At 39.1% G+C, this 23,699-nt stretch overlaps 1 protein-coding gene across 3 annotated transcripts in view; it reads left to right on the top strand.

The window, feature by feature from the left end:
• LOC133649041 (contactin-4-like) overlaps positions 1–23,699 on the top strand; it is a 427,627-nt gene that overhangs the window by 372,642 nt on the left and 31,286 nt on the right. For all 3 annotated transcript variants that reach the window (XM_062045757.1, XM_062045746.1, XM_062045738.1), the window contains one exon: positions 22,624–22,799. In XM_062045757.1, the coding sequence (XP_061901741.1) occupies positions 22,624–22,799 (176 nt within the window). The remainder of the gene's footprint in view (positions 1–22,623; positions 22,800–23,699) is intronic.

The raw sequence follows: 23,699 nt of genomic DNA, 5'->3' as shown, positions 1-23,699 counted from the left end.
AGGAATGTCGTAGAGACATGAAACAAAAACATCTATGTAGATTTCACTTAGACCTATATTTCATATATTGACAATCCCCAGCAAAAATAAACAGGAAGTTTGCAATTCCCCCTTCAAAATAAAAGTTGGGTCAAAACAGTCACCTTTTTTTAAACATTATCTCCTCTGAGCGCGTTTGTCGTGTCGGCTTCAAACTAGCACAGGAGAGAGACTGAACCCTTCTGATTAAAAGTTGATGAAAGACTTTTAATTACTGCTCCGGTTTGGATTTTATGAGCCGTCAAAGTCGGTCCCGTCCATCGCTGCTTGCAGCTTTAATTGTAGATGATGCTACACATGTCAGTCAAAGAAAATGATCACACTACATAAATAACATACCATAATTTGATTTTGATATTTTTTTATCTTGATAGATTGAAAATTAGAGATGTCCGATAGTATTGGACTGCCGATATTATCGGCCGATAAATGCTTTAAAATGTGATATCGGAAATTATCGGTATCGTTTTCAAAAAGTAAAATGTATGACTTTTTAAAACGCCGCTGTACGGAGTGGTGCACGGACGTAGGGAGAAGTACAGAGCGCCAATAAACCTTAAAGGCACTGCCTTTGCGTGCCGGCCCAATCACATAATATCTACGGCATTTCACACACACAAGTGAATGCAAAGCATACTTGGGTGGCCGTATAAACAACTTTAACACTGTTACAAATATGCGCCACACTGTGAACCCACACCAAACAAGAATGACAAACACATTTCGGGAGAACATCCGCACCGTAACACAACATAAACACAACAGAACAAATACCCAGAACCCCTTGCAGCACTAACCCTTCCGGGACGCTACAATATACACCCCCCGGTACCCCCAACCCCGCCCACCTCAACCTCCTCATGCTCCCTCAGGGAGAGCATGTCCCAAATTCCAAGCTGCGTTTTTGAGGCATGTTAAAAAAAAAATGCACTTTGTGACTTCAATAATAAATATGGCAGTGCTATGTTGGCATTTTTTTTCCATAACTTGAGTTGATTTATTTTGGAAAACCTTGTTACATTGTTTAATGCATCACAACAAAATTAGGCATAATAATGTGTTAATTCCACGACTGTATATATCGGTATCAGTTGATATCGGAATCGGTAATTCAGAGTTGGACAATATCGTAATATCGGATATTGGCAAAAAAAGCCATTATCGGACATCTCTAACCACAACATGTAAGTGCAAAAAAAACCATTATGATTTGTACATTTTCAGAATGCACTTGTTCTATCTTTAAACAGAGAAAACAATCTGAAGTTGTCTTTATATTTAAGTTATCGTGTTCTGATTTTACCAGTCCGGCCCACTTGGGAGTAGATTTTCCTCCATGTGGCCCCCCCATCTAAAATGAGTTTGACACCCCTGTGCTATGGTTTACCGTATTTTCCGCACCATAAGCCGCACCTAAAAACCACAATTTTTCTCAAAAGCAGACAGTGCGGCTAATAACCCGGTGCGCCTTATATATGGATTAATATTCATATTTATTTTCATAAAGTTTAGGTCTCGCAACTACGGTAAACAGCCGCCATCTTTTTTCCCCGTAAAAGAGGAAGTGCTTCTTCTTCTACGGTAAGCAACCGCCCCCATAGAAGAGGAAGCGCTTCTTCTTCTACTGTAAGCAACCACCAAGGTGAGCACCCGCCCCCGTAGAAGAAGAAGCTCGCGGATATTTAATTTCATTTGTTTTTCTGTAAAGACAACAAAATGTCTCCTACTAAGAGACACGCGTACAAGGTTCCACTGACTTTTGATATTCATGTGAACCGCACTGTGGATACAACGGGACCACGTACGGTGAATATTCGCACCACAGGGAATGAGAAGTCGTCCTACTGTGGTTGTAGCTTGCCATGCTAACGGCCAGAAACGTCCACCCACGGTGATATTCAAAAGGAAGACCTTGCCAAAAGAGAACTTTCCAGCCGGCGTCATCATAAAAGCTAACTCGAAGGGATGGATGGCTGAAGAAAAGATGAGCGAGTGGTTGATAGACGTTTACGCGAAGACACCGGGTGACTTTTTTCACGCAGCGCCGTTCCTGTTGATCTATGACTGCATGCGCGTCCACATCACAGATGGTGTCAAAAAACAAGTGAAGCACACCGAAGAAGAAGAATTCGAGGGATTTGTAGATGAGTAATAACTTCAGAAAGTGAGCTTTAAATGTTTATTTTGTGTGTTGTGTGACACTAACGTATGAGCAACGTTGAGTTATTGATGTTGCTATTGCTCTGCACTATTTTGAGTGTTACTATTTTTGTGATTGCACATTTGCACATTACATTTTGGGAGTGAACAGAGTTGTTAGAACGCTGGTTTGTAATATATTATTAAAGTTTGACTGACCTATCTGACTGTTTTGTTGACATTCCCTTTAGCGTAGCGTAGGTGCGGCTAATGGCACGGGGCGGCTAATAGGTAAACAAAGTTTTGAAATATTCCGTTCATTAAACGTGCGGCTAATAACACGGGGCGCCTTATGGTGCGGAAAATACGGTAATCATAAGGGAAATGAGGTCCGACCCTGTCGTATGTGCATTACCTAAATGAAGACTTTCCTTTTTCTCTGTTGAATTATAAAAGGCAGATGTCATATATTATGAATGCTCGGAAGTCAGCAGCGGTTGAGAATGCTGAAGATAACTTTTGAGTGCTGCTGATTGATGATGATGCCTCACTCTTCCTACAGAGGCAACCTGTGCTTTAACGCCGGGAAAAAAGGCTCAGCGGACTGGTAGTTTGTTGATCGAGTCTGTTTATCATATAGAATATAATGAAAACACGGCCCTCCTTGTATCTTAATCACTTTTATGTGTGTCAGGATAATGAAGTGATCCCCCCCCCCCTCTCCACCCTCCACCCTCCAGCCTGTTAAAGCCTGATGTGAGAACAGATGACGCCCGCGTTCGTGATTTTCAATCAAGCTGCAAGGAGCGAAATGTGTTCTCAGCATAAAGTGACGCCTCCGTCACGCTCGTCGCCTTATTAGAGAGTCCGGGTTTATTTGAGACCCTCGCCCCGTTCCATCGTGGTCGTATGTTCGGCAGCTCTGTGCGGGTGACGTGCAAAAAATATTCCCCAACATGCTGTGCCTCACTGCATCTAAAATCTAAGTAAGATTAAATATCTCAAATAAGGGTGATATTTGCTTATTTTCTGTCTGATAAGATAATTCTTCTCACTAAGCAGATTTTATGTTAGAGTGTTTTACTTGTTTTAAGGGTTTTGGTCCTAAATGATCTCAGTAAGATATTACAGCTTGTTGCTGAGATTTGATGACCTATATTGAGTAAAACATGCTTGAAACTAGAATATCAACACTCACAAGTATAAAACTACTTTTTCAAAGTAAAAATTGCGTATTTCAAGCATGAAATATAAAAATCATGACTTTGACTCAATTGTGTCTCATAATTAAAGCAGATGACAGCCGAATGGACTTTGCTGTTTTATTTTCAATGAAACAATAGAAAATACGTACTCATATAGTAGTACAGTTGGCACATTACAGTAAACTGACAGTTAATATTTAAACATTTAACATGTGACATTTTAAACAATTTTGAACAGAAATAGTTCATGCACATTCAGATAAATTCCTCAAAATTACAATTAAAAAAATGTTGGCCGGGGGCCGGGCTTTGTATATATGCGCACTAATTGACTGAAAGAGCACGCACTTGGCGCGATGATGTCATGTTATCGATGGAAAAATGCATTTTTAGACCATATGATTTGCCTGAGCGGCTAGTAGACCCCGAGAGTAACAAGCGGTTGCCTTGTTGCCTTTCCATTAAGAACAATAAATTAGTTTTTAGTATAAGTTTGCTGGTTTCAAGAAATGTAATGCCGAGCGCATATTATTATGTCAAGATAATGGCACCAGCATTTACTTAATTTAAGAACATTTTTCAACATATTGAGAAAAAAGGTCTCATATTTGTTTTTTCTACCAAGAAAAGTGCACTTGTTATTAGTGAGAATATACTTATTATAAGGTATTTTGGGGTGCATTGAGGTTAGCTAATTTTACTTGTTTTGGAAAGTCTTGACAAGCCACATTTTCTTATTCTATTGGCAGATAATTCTGCTTAGTTCAAGTAAAATACCCCTCTTTTTTTTTTTTTTTTTCTTGTTTTTGAACACTGACTATTTGCAGTGCTCCGTGTCACATTTGATATTGTTTATTAAATTGAACAGGCTGATTTGCAGACCTTATTTGAGGCAGGCTGGGAAAACTATTTAGCGCGGGACAAACGGGTGTTTGGGGAGCAGGTCTGATGGGAGAGGACGGTATTATATTTGAATTGACTTTGTTAATGTGGATGCTGAGAAATACCTGTCAAGACGCATTCAGGATCTCCTGTTGTAACGAGCCAGGGAGAAAAACAGCGTCACAATAAATGAGCCTCGTTAATGTCCGCATTATGACAACGCTGGGGGGATATTAGCAGATTAATTGGATTCGTTTATAGACGCGCCGGCTTAGATTAAACCAAACCTGAGCTGTTGTTGTAGTGAGTCGCGCTGGGTTCAACCTTTTTTGGACACCTATACCAGGGGTCGGCAACACAAAATGTTGAAAGAGCCATATTGGACTAAAAATAAAAATAAAAATAAAATCTGTCTGGAGCCGCATAAAATTAAAAGCCTTATATAAGTGTTATAACGAAGGCAACACATGATGTAAGTGTCTATATTAGCTATAATAGCCTATTATCAAAATGACTTTAAAAGTCTTATATAAGTGTTATAATGAAGACAACACATGATGTGTCTATATTAGTTATATTAGCCTACTATAAAAATGACTTAAAAATTAAAAATCGTATACAAGTGTTATAATGAAGACAGCACATGATGTAAGTGTCTATATTAGCCTACTATCAAAATGACTTTTAAAGTCTTTTATAAGTGTTATAACGAAGACAACACATTATGTGTTTATATTAGTTATATTAGCCTACTATCAAAATTATTTTAAAAGTCTTATATAAGTGTTATAATGAAGACAACACATGATGTAAGTGTCTATATTAGTTGTATTAGCCTACTATCAAAATTACTTTAAAAGTCTTATATGAGTGTTATAAGGAAGACAACACATGATGTAAGTGTCTATGTTAGTTATATTAACCTACTATCAAAATTACTTTAAAAGACTTATGTAAGTGTTTTAATGAAGACAACACATGATGTAAGTATCCATATTAGTTATATTAGCCTACTATCAAAATTACTTTAAAAGTCTTATGTAAGTGTTATAATGAAGACAACACATGATATAAGTGTCTACATTAGCTATCTTAGCCTACTATCAAAATGACTTTAAAAGTCTTATATAAGTGTTATGATGAAGACAACACATGATGTAAGTGTCTATGTTAGTTATATTAGCCTACTATCAAAATTACCTTAAAAGACTTATGTAAGTCTTATAATGAAGGCAACACATGATGTAAGTATCCATATTAGTTATATTAGCCTACTATCAAAATGACTTTAAATGTCTTATATAAGTGTTATAATGAAGACAACACATGATGTAAGTGTCAATGTTAGTTATATTAGCCTACTATCAAAATTACTTTAAAAGTCTTATATAAGTGTTATAATGAAGACAACACATGATACAAGTGTCTATATTAGCTATCTTAGCCTACTATCAAAATTACTTTAAAAGTCTTATACAAGTGTTATGATGAAGACAACACATGATGTAAGTGTCAATATTAGTTATATTAGCCTACTATCAAAATTACTTTAAAAGTCTTATATAAGTGTTATAATGAAGGCAACACATGATGTAAGTTTCTATATTAGTTATATTAGCCTACTATCAAAATGACTTTAAAAGTCTTATATAAGTGTTATAATGAAGGCAACACATGATGTAAGTGTACTTATTAGTTATATTAGCCTACTATCAAAATGACTTTAAAAGACTTATATAAGTGTTATAATGAAGACAACACATGATGTAAGTGTCCATATTAGTTATATTAGCCTACTATCAAATTACTTTAAAAGTCTTATACAAGTTTTATAATGAAGACAACACATGATGTAAGTGTCTATATTAGTTATATTAGCCTACTATCAAAATGACTTTAAAAGTTTTATATAAGTGTTATAATGAAGACAATACATGATGTAAGTGTCTATATTAGCTATATTAGCCTACTATCAAAATGACTTTAAAAGTCTTATATAAGTGTTATAATGAAGGCAACACATGATGTAAGTGTCAATATTAGTTATATTAGCCTACTATCAAAATTACTTTAAAAGTCTTATATAAGTGTTATAATGAAGGCAACACATGATGTAAGTTTCTATATTAGTTATATTAGCCTACTATCAAAATGACTTTAAAAGTCTTATATAAGTGTTATAATGAAGGCAACACATGATGTAAGTGTACTTATTAGTTATATTAGCCTACTATCAAAATGACTTTAAAAGACTTATATAAGTGTTATAATGAAGACAACACATGATGTAAGTGTCCATATTAGTTATATTAGCCTACTATCAAATTACTTTAAAAGTCTTATACAAGTTTTATAATGAAGACACCACATGATGTAGGTGTCTATATTAGTTGTATTAGCCTACTATCAAAATGACTTTAAAAGTTTTATATAAGTGTTATAATGAAGACAATACATGATGTAAGTGTCTATATTAGCTATATTAGCCTACTATCAAAATGACTTTAAAAGTCTTATATAAGTGTTATAATGAAGACAACACATAATGTAAGTGTCTATATTAGCTATATTAGCCTACTATCAAAGGCTGACGCAAATCTTTGTTGACATAAATGTTGTATTTTCATTTTTATTTTACACATTTTTGCAACATTGGAAATCATTCATAAAACGGAGGCTTCTCACAGGATGAGATAACTTCTGGGAATTACTGGCTCAGAGTGGCCTAAGGTATAGATGTGTGTGTCCAAGCTAAAGGTAACTGTCTTCTTCTAATGGATTTATTACAATCTTTGGAAGCTTGGTAACGTTTGCTGTGGTCTGGAACAACATGGCACACAAACTACTATCAGAAATGCAGCCAATATTACATACAAATAATGTGTCATGAGACATGCAAATACATATTAAATACACAGAGGACATGAGTAAAGGAAATGAAATGAGCTCAAATATACCTGCAAACGAGGCATAATGACGTAATATGTACATACAGCTAGCCTAAATAGCATGTTAGCATCGATTAGCTTTCAGTCATGGATTGACCAAATATGCCTGATGAGCACTCCGGCAAATCAATAACATCAACAAAGCTCACCTTTGTGCATTCATGCACAGCATAAAACGTTTGGTGGACAAAATGAGACAAAGAAGGAGTGGCATAAAATACCTATTTCTGTGGCAGCACCAGTGAAAGTTGTACAAACAAACTATGTTGCGTTCAAGGATCGTTGAAATTAGTAGGACAAAACGGTGCTTGCCAAATACTGTCATCAGTGAAGCATGTTTAATGTAAACAGTGGGATTTCTAACAATTAGGAAGGTTTGTTCTCCTACAGAAAATATATTAAAAAAAAACATTTATTTTTTTCTTCATCTTTTTCCATTTCCACACATCTCTGAAAGAGGTCCAGGGAGCCACTATGGCGGCGCTCTAGAGCCGTGCAGCTCTGGAGACGCAGGTTGTTGACCCCCGACCTGCACAGTCTGAAAGCAATGTTTTTTTTTTACATAACACATCCTTGCAACGCTACCTTTGGGAGAAAGCATGAGCAGAATGTGTTGAGGTCATGTTATCATGGGGGTATCAAAGTGGCCTAGTGGATCGCACTCTCAGCTCATGGCAAGAAAGTCCTGGGTTTGTGTCTGTGGGGAGTCTGTGCTTCAGTACTATAGATATCTCCCACTTTCCAAAACCATGTACCTTCATTTCCTGGTAAGTTTGTCCTTAAAGCAGTGTTTCTTAACCATTGTTAATGGTGGCCAAGAAAATACCTGTTCCTCAGCTGTGGTCTGTATAGGCCGCAGCGGTAGTCAGTTGTAGTACACTTTTCCACAGTGTGATATATTTGTTGGTCGTGGTCACTCTGCCAGGACAGAATGACTCTGTGATGGGTGATGAGCCAAGAAGATGCCAACGAGGAATCGTCGAACAAAAAGCTTTATTTGTTTCAGCGAGCCTCAGACTGGAACTGCAGCTTCCAGGAGGAGAGTATGGGCTTGATTCCTCTCCTGATGTCCTCTCGGACCACTGTCCTTAAATACCTTTTACACGAAGATGCTTACTCTTTGTAGTTCTAGCCTTATTAGACCCCTAATCTACATCAACAATATGATGTGCCTAAGGCTAGATAGGACAGGTTTAAAAATAAATAAAATATTTTGTATTTATTTGGGGATTTTTTTAACCGATTAAGAATCGCTAAAAATAAGAATCATTTTTTTGACACCCCTAATATGAATCCCCTTCCTACTGTACTTGAGTCATATTACTCTAAAATAAAGGTACTCTGTAAAAAAAAAAATCTGTAAAAATAACGGTCATCTACTGGCAGCTACGGCTGCCAAACGAAAACCATAAAATGAAAGTAAAACATTGTAAACCAAATAATGATCAAAAACATATTTACAGAAAATTTCATGAAACGTTTTGCGGAAAAATATCGTCATTTTACAGATTTTTACTAAATTATTAAGATCAACCACCATTATTAAAGTGACGATGCAAACAATTCTGCAGAAAAATACCTTTATTCTACAGAGTTTTTCCAAATTATTACGATCAAACACCTTTAATGAAGTGACAATGCTGGCAGTTCCACAGAAAAATACCATTATTTTACAGATTTTTTCTGAATTGTTAAGATCAACCACCTTTAATAAAGTGACGATGCAAGCAGTTCTGCAGAAAAATACCTTTATTCTATAGCATGGGTGTCAAACTCTGGGACGCTACAAGGTGTGTGTGTGTGGGTGGGGAGGTTTGGTGGTAGCGGGGGTGTATTTTGTAGCGTCCCGGAAGAGTTAGTGCTGCAAAGGATTCTGGGTATTTGTTCTGTTGTGTTTATGTTGTGTTACGGTGCAGATGTTCCCCCGAAATGTGTTTGTCATTCTTGTTTGGTGTGGATTCACAGTGTGGCGTATATTTCTAACAGTGTTAAAGTTTTTTTTACTGGCACCCTCAGTGTAACCTGTATCGCTGTTAATGAAGTATGCGTTGCATTCACGTGTGTGTGCGTACAGAAGCCTTGTGACTGGGTCTGAACGATGTTAGAATGGATGAAAAGCGGACGTGACGATAGCTCGTAGAGTACGTTAAAGGCAGTGCATTAAAGGCACGCCCCCAAGACTGTGGTCCGGGTGGACTACGAGATATAATGACTGATGAACACCTTCGTTCGATAATGAAGGTTGCCTCAGCTCAAAGCCTGAGCCCCGACATTAATGAACTAGCATCCAAGAAAAGATGCCAGGTATCTGGCTTGGGCACATCAGATTAGATCAGTGTGTTGCAAACTGAGCAGTTTAAAGTCCTGAATGGTTGGTTTATTAATGTTGATATTTACCTCAGAAGGCTGCAAATAGAAAAGAGGCATTCAATTTTTATTTAAATTGTATTTGATATGCCATTGATATTTTTTAATTATTATTATTATTATTTGAAACTAGATTTTGCATGTCACTATAAAATTATATAAGCCTTGCTTGTTCAATATTCAATGCAAAACTTGTTTGGGTCCCTATTAAAAGGTTAACTTGTTCAACCTTGGCCCGCAGCTTTGTTCAGTTTTAAATTTTGGCCCACTCTGTATTTGAGTTTGACACCCCTGTGTTAGATTGTTAGTATGGACATATATGGTTATATAACAAGCTACATATTTAATGAAAGATAATTACTGTAATTTTACATGAATTTGAAAGTAATTTAAGAAAACAGAAAATGCTATGTTTAATTAATTTGGTATTTTTCTGTAAAAAAATTGAAATATACATAGTTTGTCATTACTGGCATATTACTTAAAATAACAGGCGGATTGTTTATTTACAGATAATGTCTTCAATTCTACAGTTTTATAAATATTTTTTAAAAAATTAGAAAAATTACAGTAGAAATTTAGAGTAAATTAATAGGATTTTTTTTTTTACAGTGTGCAATGCTTTGCTCATATCGTCCAGATAATTATCCGTCTGACATTTATCGTGCAGCCCTAGTTCAACAATTGCATGCCAATACTTGGCTGTGTCGCCGCACTGCAGAGGTTTGGAAGGTTCTGAGCTCCCACAGCATCTGCTCACGGTGGCCCAGTCCTTTGCCTTGGGAGGAGAGTGTTTCTGAATCCACAGGGTCCACCTTATTGGCCAGAATGTTGTGTGACATTTTGGTGTTGGTTTGGCTAGCTCGGGGGTCGGCAACCCGCGGCTCTAGAGCCGCATGCGGCTCTTTAGCGCCGCCCTAGTGGCTCTCTGGAGATTTTTCAAAAATGTATGAAGAATGGAAAAAGATGAGGGGAAAAAATCTATTTTTTTGTTTAGTATGGTTTCTGTAGGAGGACAAACATGACACTAATTGTTATAAATCACACTGTTTATATTAAATATGCTTCACTGATTCGAGTATTTGGCGAGCGCCGTTTTGTCCTACTAATTTTGGCGGTCCTTGAACTCACCGTATAGTTTGTTTACATGTATAACTTTCTCCGACCATCTAGGACGTGTTTTATGCCACTTTTTTTCTGTCTCATTTTGTCCACCACACTTTTAACGTTGTGCATGAATGCACAAAGGTGAGTTTTGTTGATGTTATTGACTTGTGTGGAGTGCTAATCAGACATATTTGGTCACTGCATGACTGCAAGCTAATCGATGCTAACATGCTATTTAGGCTAGCTATATGTACATATTGCATCATTATGCCTCATTTGTAGCTATATTTGAGCTCATTTAGTTTCCTTTAAGTCCTCTTAATTACATTTATATCTCATGACACATGTAATATGGATTTTAATTTTTTGCGGCTCCAGACAGACTTGTTTTTGTATTTTTGGTCCAATATGGCTCTTTCAACATTTTGGGTTGCCGACCCCTGGGCTAGCTCAAGGCAGTATTGACACAAAAAAACACCAAGAGGGGAAAAACAAAAATCCAGCAAGTGGGATTGGCTCGGAGTAACGAGGCACTCGAGGAAGACGCGAGCAGGTGTTAAACATATTCAGTAGGACAGGAAATAGCTACCGCAATCAGTCAGCCGGGGGGGGGAGCTGATGATGAAGGCCGATACAAGATACTAGAGGCGGGCGGAAATGTGAACAGCACTCCACATAACAAAAGATATGATCCGGCGTCTTCCTGAAGTTGGCAGAGCGCTTCAAAGCTGCGCTGATGACTGAATGGGTTGGAGTGTGTGCCGTCACCTCGCCTCGCACTGGGAGCCTCCACATCTAGGGGACAAGACAAGACCAAAATATGCCGAATGTATCAGAATCAGATTAGTTTTTCATAGGAATAGAATAGGTCTTCATACATATATATATATATATATATATATATATATATATATATATATATATATATATATATATATATATATATATATATATATATATATATATATATATATATATATATATATATATATATATATATATATATATATATATATATATAAATGGGACCCATTACTGTCAGGTTCAAACACTGACGACATCTATTAAACAGACAAGAAGCAAGGAATCATGCAGAGACAGAGTTCAATTTGGCTCAATGAGGAGACACGTGTTTTGGGCTGTGTTCTAGTTACAGATCCAAACTACGTTCCAAAAGTCCAGCCCGCGTGCTTCCTCTATTTATTTGGGAGGTCCCTGTTTACGTCACTGAAGCTGTCGCTGAGGGAAAGGGGGGTAATCTCGACAACTCCAGTTAGACACAATAAAATATGATTATACAAAAATGCAATTGTGTCGACACTGTTGATATCGCCTTGTCTCTGCTCTGTCTGCGTCACGGTGGTGTTCGGCCTTGGCAGTCAGCAGGCCGTTCCTGGACACAGACGCTGATACCAGACTGGCTCGCAATCTTTTGGATCGCCAGCTTTGCACGGACAAAGAAAAATACCACTCCAGCACAATTGACAATAATGATAGCAACGGCCCTTAAGCATAAAAGTTGTGTGATAATATATTCATAATTATTCTAACAATTACCTCCCTGCTTGGCACTCAGCATCAAGGGTTGGAATTGGGGGTTAAATCACCAAAAAATTATTCCCGGGCGTGGCCACCACTGCTGCTCACTGCTCCCCTCTCCTCCCAGGGGGTGATCAAGGGTGATGTGTCAAAGGCAGAGAATAATTTCGCCACACTTCGTGTGTGTGTGACAATCATTGGTACTTTAACTTTAGATATATGTACATACGTATATATGTATATATATACATATATATGTAAATATATATGGGTGGGGAGCGTTTCCACAGAGAGTTTCCAGAGCGACCAGCCTGAAATGCGGGTGTCAGGGACAGACGTGGAAGGAGATTTTTTACAAAGTTCTAAAGCTTAGTGATATATCAGATATATCAGATTGTAGGTGGGCTTTTTTTTTAGCCTTCGCGTTCATATTTCGCGGTTGCGTTTCGCTTGATTGTAAAATATGTCGATCGAGAGGGGGTGTGGCGTTCTTATGTAGTCGATATTCAGTGTTTTATCGTTCATAGTTAATATTGCAAATCCCACATTCTTTATTTTCATGTACATTCTGGGTGTCTCATTCAGTAAAAACATGTAAAATTCCATTCCGTTTTTTCAGGCGGTCTGTCATAACGGTTTTAGCATTCTGTCATGATCCGTAGTCCGGATCATGTTTTTATTATGTTCTGTTAATTTTGGACTCCTTTAGTTCCTGTTTGTTACCATGGTTACTTATTGTTTTCACCTGCCTCTGGTGTTCGGGACGCTCACCTGTCTCTAATCAGAGGCATTATTTAAGCCTGCCTTTGCCAGTCAGTCGGCCTGGCGTCATTGTTTGCTTCGCGCAACCTACGAGTAAGTCCTGTTTGTTCCATGCCATAGTTTATGCTAAGTGTTCACTTCATGCCTTGTCTAAGTAAGTCATGTTTATTTCATGCCACAGTCAACGTAAGTTTTCCTTGTTCATAGTTTATGCTAAATGTTAGTGTTAGGCAAGTGTCGCCTTGTGTTCTGTTTTTTGTAGTACTTTGATTTTGAGGAATAAATCATGTTTTTACCTGCACGCCTTTGTCCGGAATAGTCCGTCTGCCTACCTGGGAGAACGACCCCGCAATAAGCTGCGAAAACCATGTCGTGACACATTCAATCCGACATTATTGTGAGGTTTTGTATTAGTGTTCTTAAAAATCCGATACACCGGCCCCCCAGACACATTTTTTTCTCTAAATTTGGCCCCCCGTGTCGAAATAATTGCCCAGGCTTGATTTTAACCGATGCTAGACCGATAATATCTTCTGGAAGGCCAACTATCGATTTTCTATGATCTCAGGAATATACATCGATATATCGATCAATCGTTACGCACCTATTTATTAGCAACTGTAACTCGAACTTGAATTTTTTTTTAATATTGCTGTGTATCTGGTGGAACAAAGTATTTACTGAAGTGGTGAGGAAAATCAATAATGAATGGATAAGTCTTGGCGTTTCTAATTAAATACTGATCGTTATCGTATTGTACTTACTGAAGAGACTGCGGAAATCAGTAATGGATGGATATAATTAAGTCTTTAAGTCTCTAATTAAATACTGATTATTATCGTGCTGTGCTTGTTTCAAAAGGAAAACTCCCTTTTCGGTTATTGTTCGGCGAATAGTCCGGGGCCCGGAATTATCTTCCAGCTTTTTAGGAATGTGGCCAGGAAATTAACAATGACTATTAACTTTACAAAAATGGTATTTGCTGGGAATGAGAAAACGTGTGAACTACCCTTTCATCTCTTTTATGGGAGGCTATGTGTGCAAATTCGGGCTGGGGAGTAAAGATAAATGCATTACACTGTGGGTAATACTCCTTTTAGCACTGTTGTCGTTGCTGGTTGGGATTACGTAAAGAGTTATTATTTGAAAGTAACATTATACAGATTGTAATCCCTCGCTGCGATGGTCACGCAACAGTTGAAAAACGAGGGACTGCTCCAGTTCTGATGAGTATGTAATCCACCTTTAATGAGTCACTCAGTGTCAGGGTCTCCAATCGATGCGGCTAACCACACCGGGTGTTGTTGATGTGTCGAGTCAGGAGACAACAAGGCATAATACATTACGGATTCAGTCCAATTACGCCTAAAATACCAGTGCCTGGCTGAGTAACCAACCGTGTTTTTCCCCCCATATACTCGCTCAGAAATGATGACAGAGGACGGTAATAAGGGAACTCATTCCTTCCATCCCTGTCACAGTAAAACGCTGCAGGCACTTTGGATCAGGCTGTGCAACCTGCGAGGGGAAGCAGTTCATGTTAGAGAAGAAGCAAAACCCCGCTGGGGAGATAAAAGAAAGCAAATAAAGTTTTATAGCACATTACCCATGTCGCATAGGTAGAGGGGTAAAATATTCCTGACAATAAATGTTTACCTGACATCCTTTGGTGGGGGTTTTGTTTTTCCCCGCCGCCGTCTTTGTTTATGTGTTTGTCTGCCAGCCGCGGTTGCCAAAAAAAAAAAAAAAAACTACAAAGTTGATTTAGACCAAAATTGATGGAGTGTGCAGCCAGGAGGTTTTAGTAAGTTGGAGGTGGCTGCGGTGCAGACACCAGATCTGCGCTTGTAGTTTCCATGTCCGGGTGGTCCCGGTTTTACTGCTTATGATGCACTCATTTATTATTAATGCTGTACAAAAAGTGACCGGCCTACAGTACACATGCAGGCGGCGGAATAATAAATAGTCGCGCATCACATTGAGGAAGGATCACGTCACTTTTATTCTTCTCACATCGCACTGGTATTTCAGCCGCACCCACCACATTTTTGAAGAAATTCATATTTGTATATATATTAGAGATGTCCGATAATGGCTTTTTTGCCGATATTCCGATATTGTCCAACTCTTAATTACCGATTCCGATATCAACCGATACCGATATATGCAGTCGTGGAATTAACACATTATTATGCCTAATTTTGTTGTGATGCCCCGCTGGATGCATTAAACAATGTAACAAGGTTTTCCAAAATAAATCAACTCAAGTTATGGAAAAAAAATGGCAACATGGCACTGCCATATTTATTATTGAAGTCACAAAGTGCATTATTTTTTTTAAAATGCCTCAAAACAGCAGCTTGGAATTTGGGACATGCTCTCCCTGAGAGAGCATGAGGAGGTTGAGGTGGGCGGGGTTGAGTTGGGGTGGGGGGGGGGGGGTTAGCGGGGGGTGTACAGGTATATTGTAGCGTCCCGGAATAGTCAGTGCTGCAAGGGGTTCTGGGTATTGGAGTTGAGTTTGAGTTTGAGTTTATTTGGAACATGCAAGCATACAACATGATACATCACAATTTCCAGTTTCTCTTTTCAACATGTTCGAAAAGGAGTAGGAAGAAGCAGAGCTTATTTAATCCTACCCCTTTTCTTTTACATAACAGTTGCTAAAACTTTTGTTCACTTCCTGTTCTCAATTTATTCACAATATACTCCATAAGTAATCACATTAAAAATAAATAAATAATAATTAGTGAAGTAAGTTACATTTCTTATGGTGAGATGAGTAAGATTATTTTGAGAGTGAAAGAATGGATGAATTTAAAAAAATTCAGAATGTTTATCATGGTTCTTCTTTGTACTTTGTAAACACTTTAAGTTTGAAGAGTTTCTTGAAGTGGATCATATTAGTACATTGTTTGATTGCTTTGCTTAATCCATTCCATAATTTAATTCCACATACTGATATACTGAAGGTCTTAAGTGTTGTACGTGCATACAAATATTTTAAATTACATTTTTCTCTAAGATTATATTTCTCCTCTTTTGTTGAGAAGAATTGTTGTATATTCTTGGGTAGCAGGTTATAGTTTGCTTTGTGTATAATTTTAGTTGTTTGCAAAGTCACTATGTCGTGGAATTTCAGTATCTTTGATTCAATAAATAAAGGATTTGTATGTTCTCTATATCCAACATTATGTATTATTCTAACTGATCTTTTTTGTAACACCGTTAGTGAATGAAGTGTACTTTTGTAGTTATTCCCCCATATTTCTACACAGTAACTCAGATATGGTAACACTAGTGAGCAGTACAGAATATGAAGTGATTTTTTGTCTAGAACATGTTTTGCTTTATTCATTAGTGACGTGTTTCTTGCTACTTTATGTTGTATATTTTTTACGTGAGATTTCCTGTTCAATTTATCATCAATCATTATACCTAGAAATTTGGTTTCATTTACTCTTTCAATTTGTTCTGTTCTGTTCTGTTGTGTTTATGTTGTGTTACGGTGCGGATGTTTTCCCGAAATGTGTATGTCATTCTTGTTTGGTGCGGGTTCACAGTGTGGCGCATATTTGTAACAGTGTTAAAGTTGTTTATACGTCCACCGTCGGTGTGACCTGTATGGCTGTTGACCGAGTATGATTTGCATTCACTTGTGTGTGTGAAAAGCCGTAGATATATTATGTGATTGGGTCGGCACGCAAAGGCCAATATTGTTGTCTGGGTGGAAATCGGGAGAAATTCGGGAGAATGGTTGCCCCGGGAGATTTTCGGGAGGGTTGGCAAGTATGACTGGGAGACGCAACTGCTCTGTACTTCTCCCTACGTCCGTGTACCACTCGGTACAGCGGCGTTTTAAAAAGTCATACATTTTCCTTTTTGAAACCGATACCGATAATTTCCGATATTACATTTTAAAGCATTTAAATCGTCAGTCCGATATTATCGGACATCACTAATAATAGCTTCTAGTACAGACCTGGGCAAATTAAGGCCCGGGGGCCACATGCGGCCCGTTAAGCTTTTCAATCTGGCCCGCCGGACATTCCCAAATATTTTTTTTTAGATCTTTAAGATGGAAAGTGTAGCTGCCATTATGATGTGCACTGATGTTTTCTAATGACCGTAAGTCTTCAACTATACAAAGTATTTCAATGGTTGTAATCTGCACTTTTGGATGATATACCAGTTACTATGGTAATCTGATTAGTTACTATGGTCATCTAATTAGTTACTATGGTAATCTACGTCACAGCAGCTCAGACGAGGCACCAAGCAGTGTGGGCGGGGAGCGTTTCCACAGACGCGGAAGGAGATTTTCACAACAAAGTTCTAAAGCTTAGTGACATATCAGATGTATCAGATTGTAGGTGGGTTTATTTTGTACCCTTCGCGTTCATATTTCACTGTTTGTTGCATTTTTGTCACGTTTCCCTCGATTGTAAAATATGTCGATCGGAAGGGGGTGTGACGTTCATATTTTGTCAATATTCAGTGTTTTATCGTTCATAGAAAAATGTAAAATTCCATTACGTTTTTTAAGGCGGTCTGTCATAACATTTTTAGCATTCAATCAGACATTAGTGTGAGGTTTTGTATAGATATACCGGCCCACAGACACATTTTTTTCTCTAAATGTGGCCCCCCGAGTCAAAATAATTGCCCAGGCCTGTTCTATATAGAGGCGACTTGTTTTCCCACTCCACTGGTACTTTAGGTATACTTTTATGATTTTTTAAAATAGCACTCAATACAATATTCGGTAACTATACGTCTATAGACAATCATATCTATGTATCAACTTATTTGACTCCATATGCTGTGGCAATTTCAAGCAAGTAATCGCAGCACCCCCTGCAGGGAGAAACGGAGTCTTACAGTCTTACAATGCCTGCCTCTTGTCCTTCAGCCTCCGCTTCCTCCTCCACTGCATGCTCTCAAGTGCAGATAAGGGACGCTTGCCTTGCTCCCAGGTGAAGGCACAGCGTTGCACTGCAGGCGACTGCTGGGAGACGTGCTCATCAATGTTTACTGTTTTTCCAGCAGTGTGTTTTGGGAATTTGCGAAGGAGTTTCAGGCTAAAGGCTGAGTTGACAGTCACTACGTAGGATGCAAGGAAGAAAAATATCCAACTCCCTGCAGACGCAAGCTTCGGTCCAAACTAAGACCTGCTATTGGAGCTTGACGCAACCTGCTGTGCCGTGCACTCGGTCCAGTTTAGTCCTCTATTAACTCTTCGGGTCCAGGGTTGGAACCTCGCTTCCTCCATCTTAGTCACTGGGGTTTTTTTTTAAACTTAAGCCTTGCCCCCAGGGTCACCCACACATTGATGCTCAGCTTTAGTCACTAATATGTACGATGGCTGCCCACTGCTCCTCAAGATGGTGAATCTACAAACCCCAAAACCAGTGAAGTTGGCACGTTGTGTAAATGGTAAATAAAAACAAAATACAATCATTTTCCAATCCTTTTCAACCTATATTCAATTGAATAGACTGCAAAGACAAGATAACTAATTTTCGAACGGGAAAACAATGTTATTTTTTGCAAATATTAGCTCATTTGGAATATGATGCCTGCAACATGTTTCAAAAAAACTGGCACATGTGGCAAAAAGGACTGAGAAAGTTGAGAAATGCTCATAAAACACTTATTTGGAACGTCCCTGTCATGATCTGTGGTCTGGATCATGTTTTTTGTTATTTTCTCTTTAAGACTCCATAGTTCCAGTTTGCACTCCCTTGTTTGTTTTACTTTCCATGACTGACTAGTTTCACCTGTCTCATGTGTTGGGATCACGCACCTGCTCTAATCAGACACTATTATTTAAAGGCCTACTGAAACCCACTACTACCGACCACGCAGTCTGATAGTTTATATATCAATGATGAAATCTTAACATTGCAACACATGCCGATACGGCCGGGTTAGCTTACTAAAGTGCAATTTTAAATTTTGCGCGAAATATCCTGCTGAAAACGTCTCGGTATGATGACGCCTGCGCGTGACGTCACGGATTGTAGCGGACATTTTGGGACACCATTGTGGCCAGCTATTAAGTCGTCTGTTTTCATCGCAAAATTCCACAGTATTCTGGACATCTGTGTTGGGGAATCTTTTGCAATTTGTTTAATGAACAATGAAGACAGCAAAGAAGAAAGCTGTAGGTGGGAAGCGGTGTATTAGCGGCCGGCTGCAGCAACACAAACACGTAGCCGGTGTTTCATTGTTTACATTCCCGAAAGATGACAGTCAAGCTTTACCATTGGCCTGTGGAGAACTGGGACAACATAGACTCTTACCAGGAGGACTTTGAGTTGGATGCACAGACGCGGTACCGTGAGTACGCATGAGCTGCGGCTTCCAAACATTTGATCGCTTGCCCGTACGTGCGTGCCGCTATGTGCATGTCACGTACGTAACTTTGGGGACTTTGGGGAAATATATGTGCTGTATGAACTTTGGGGAGGTGAACGGTACTTTGGGCTGTGGGATTGAGTGTGTTGTGTGGGTGTTTGATTTTTATTGGCGGGTTATATGGACGGGAAGGGGGAGGTGTTTGTTATGTGGCATATTAAATATAAGCCTGGTTGTGTTGTGGCTAATAGAGGTCCCACCCGCCTCTCACAGCATCTTCCCTATCTGAATCGCTTCCACTGCCCTCTAGTCCTTCACTCTCACTTTCCTCATCCACAAATCTTTCATCCTCGCTCAAATTAATGGGGAAATCGTCGCTTTCTCGGTCCGAATCGCTCTCGCTGCTGGTGGCCATGATTGTAAACAATGTGCAGATGTGAGGAGCTCCACAACCTGTGACGTCACGCTACTTTCTGTACAAGCAAAGCTTTTTTATCAGCGACCAAAAGTTGCGAACTTTATCGTCGATGTTCTCTACTAAATCCTTTCAGCAAAAATATGGCAATATTGTGAAATGTTCAAGTATGACACATAGAATAGACCTGCTATCCCCGTTTAAATAAGAAAATCGCATTTTTTTTTGCCAGTTAGTCGTCCTGGCGACATTGCTCTGTTTTGACTTTTCTTGCCATAGTTCATGCTGTTTCGATTCATGCCGTGTCCAGTAAGTCTTTTTGTTTCATGTCCATAGTTCTTGCTATTTGTTTCAAGCCACAGTTTAGTGAGTTTTTTCATGTTTTTAGTTTCATGTTTCATGTCCATAGTTTATGCTGTCTTAGCTTTTTTTTTCCTGCGTTAAGCTGTGCCTTAGCCTTGAGCGCTTTTTGTAGTACTTTGAGTTTGAATAATTAAATAATGTTCCTACTGTGGAGAGGCGGGGCCGGCGAGCGAGCAGCGAGGCAGGGAACGCCGGAGCCTGGCCCAAGATGGCGGCGAGGAGGCGTGGCAAGCGAGCGGCGAGGCGGGGCGCGCCGGGAGCGACGCCGCAATCGTGCCCAGGTGCGAGATCCGCACACCTGGGCACGATCATCCAATCTCCTCTCGCTGAAGAAAAGGGGCGCAGCAGAGAGAGACAGGGGAGAGACTGGAAGGAGCAAAAGAAAAGCTGACGCGGAGCGAGAGAGGAGAAGAGCCGGAGACAAACAACGATGAGCGAGCGAAGAAGAGGCGCTGAAAAGCGACTGAGACTGAGAGGTTTTATTTGCAAAAATAAACAAACGTCAACTCTGCTCGAGATGTCTCTATTTGATGGTCCAGGGAACCCACGAGACGGCTTGAGTCCGTCACACCTACCTTCAAGCCTTGTCCAGTATAGTCCGATTGCATCCCGGGAGAACAATCCTCGCAGTAAGCTGCGAAAAACTCCTCGTCTTGACAATCCCACAGGTGAACAGGCTAATTGGGAACAGGTGGGTGCCATGATTGGGTATAAAAGCAGCTTCCATGAAATGCTTCAGTCATTCACAAACAAGGGTGGGGCGAGGGTCACCACTTTGTCAACAAATGCGTGAGCAAATTGTCGAATAGTTTGAGAACAACATTTCTCAACGAGCTATTGCAAGGAATTTAGAGATTTCACCATCTACGGTCCGTAATATCAAAAGGTTCAAAGAATCTGGAGAAATCACTGCACGTAAGCGATGATATTACCGACCTTCGATCCCTCAGGCGGTACTGCATCAAAAAGCGACATCAGTGTGTAAAGGATATCACCACTTGGGCTCAGGAACACTTCAGAAAACCACTGTCAGTAACTACAGTTGGTCGCTACATCTGTAAGTGCAAATTAAAACTATGCTATGCAAAGTCAAAGCCATTTATCAACAACACCCAGAAACGCTGCCGGCTTTGCTGGGCCCGGGCTCATCTAAGATGGACTGATGCAAAGTGGAAAAGTGTTCTGTGGTCTGACGAGTCCACATTTCTAATTGTTTTTGGAAACAGTGGATGTCGTCGACCTAAGAGGAAAAGAACCATTCGAAATCAAGTTGCTGTGCCGTGCACTTGGTCCAGTTTGATCCTCTATTGACGCTTCGGGTCCAGGTATCGAACCTCGCTTCCTCCATCTTAGTCACTGAGGTTTTCACCATATACGGTCCGTAATATCATCTAAAGGTTCGGAGAATCTGGAGAAATCACTGCACGTAAGCAATGATATTACGGACCTTCAATCCCTCAGGCGGTACTGCATCAAAAAGCGACACCAGTGTGTAAAGGATATCACCACATGGGCTCAGGGACACTTCAGAAAACCACTGTCAGTAACTACAGTTTGTCGCTACATCTGTAAGTGCAAGTTAAAACTCTCCTATGCAAAGCCAAAGCCATTTATCAACAACACCCAGAAACGCTGCCGGCTTCGCTGGGCCCGAGCTCATCTAAGATGGACTGATGCAAAGTGGAAAAGTGTTCTGTGGTCTGACGAGTCCACATTTCAAATTGTTTTTGGAAACACTGGACGTCGTGTCCTTAGGACCAAAGAGGAAAAGAACATTCCGGATTGTTATAGGCGCAAAGTTCAAAAGCCAGCATCTGTGATGGTATGGGGGTGTATTAGTGCCCAAGGCATGGGTAACTTACACATCTGTGAAGGCACCATTAATGCTGAAAGGTACATACAGGTTTTGGAGCAACATATGCTGCCATCCAAGCGACGTTATCATGGACGCCCCTGCTTATTTCAGCAAGACAATGCCAAGCCACATGTTACAACAGCGTGGCTTCGTAGTAAAATAGTGTAGACTGGCCTGCCTGTAATCCAGACCTGTCTCCCATTGAAAATGTGTGACGCAGTTTGAAGCCTAAAATACCACAACGGAGACCCCCAGACTGTTGAACAACTTATGTTTACTGAGTGTTGTTAAAAGGAAAGGCCATGTAACACAGTGGTAAAAATTACCCCTGTGCCAACTTTTTTGCAATGTGTTTCTGCCATTAAATTCTAAGTTATAATGATTATTTGCACACACAAAAAATGTGTCTTTGCAGTCTATTCAATTAAATATAAGTTGAAAAGCATTTTCAAATCATTATCAGTATTCTGTTTTTATTTACGAATTACACAAACGTGCCAACCTCGCAGGTTTTGGGTTTTGTAACAAAGAAGACATGTTCCACTGTGCATGTGACAAAATAGAAATATTTATTTCTGATTACGTAGTTCATAGAAAGACACTTTTAGGTGGAAATTTAAAGGCATGTCGTTATTTTTCCAGAGCCGACGATCATCACCACATTGCCTGTCACGCTGGATGTCACTGTGGGGGAGAGTGTGGTCCTACCTTGTCAAGTCAGCCACGACCCTTCCCTGGAACTCAAGTTCACCTGGTTCTTCAACGAGCAGCTCATCCACTTTGGCAGCCATGGAGGATTTTTTGAGAAAGTGGGCGGCGTAAGTTCACGGTTAATTGGCTTTTGAATTAAGTTGAAGGTGATATTTTGCATTGTGGTAAATGGCAACCTGTTAGACTATAGGAGCGTGTAACAAGCCATTGGTATGGCAGACCATGTACACAGTACAGACTCCAGAGCTTAGAAGATATTGCATTAAAGGTAGTGACCTAAAAAAAAAAGAAAGTTTTTTCACCCCTAGACTATAACATCATATCTAAACACATCTGTCTTAGGCGGAAATGGTAATGCTTTCCTCACTTTTTTCTTCCACGGTGCTCCTTATTTTTACTTTTATGGTATGCACATATAGCTTTGAGTTTCAGAGCAAACAGCCCTTTACTGGCTTCATAAAAAAAAAATACTTTTTTATTCTGACCTTCTAAAGCAATTCATTGAAGGAAGGTCGGGAGAGAAACGAGGGTTAATTGGTATTTCAATATGACTGTTTTTACCGCTGTCATAATAAATTCAGCCAGAGCGCGGAGGGAATTCGTACTCGTGTTGATATCGAATGTATTATTTATGGCCAGGAAACTGCTGTCTGTGGTTTATTACGAAATTAAATTTACATATCCACCGTCTTGCACAAGTTTCCGGCATCAGCTCTATGTTTCAGGGCGTGTACAGTCTGAAACATGTGGTGTGTTGCTTTTTTTTTTTTTTTTTTTAAATCTAAGCTTGAGGGAAAGGAATGAAAACTCTAGGAATAAGGAACAAAAGCATCAAAACCAACAGAGGAACCGATCATCCCGTTCCTATTATTCAGCAGGTGTTGTTTTAAATAAACATATATATATATATATATATATATATATATATATATATATATATATATATATATATATATATATATATATATATATATATATATATATATATATATATATATATATATATA

The sequence above is a fragment of the Entelurus aequoreus genome, linkage group LG01, assembly GCF_033978785.1.
Source record: "Entelurus aequoreus isolate RoL-2023_Sb linkage group LG01, RoL_Eaeq_v1.1, whole genome shotgun sequence".
In the NCBI taxonomy this organism is placed as follows: domain Eukaryota; kingdom Metazoa; phylum Chordata; class Actinopteri; order Syngnathiformes; family Syngnathidae; genus Entelurus; species Entelurus aequoreus.
The sequence above is the reverse complement of the archived record's forward strand: the minus strand, read 5'-3'. Positions and strand labels throughout refer to the sequence as shown.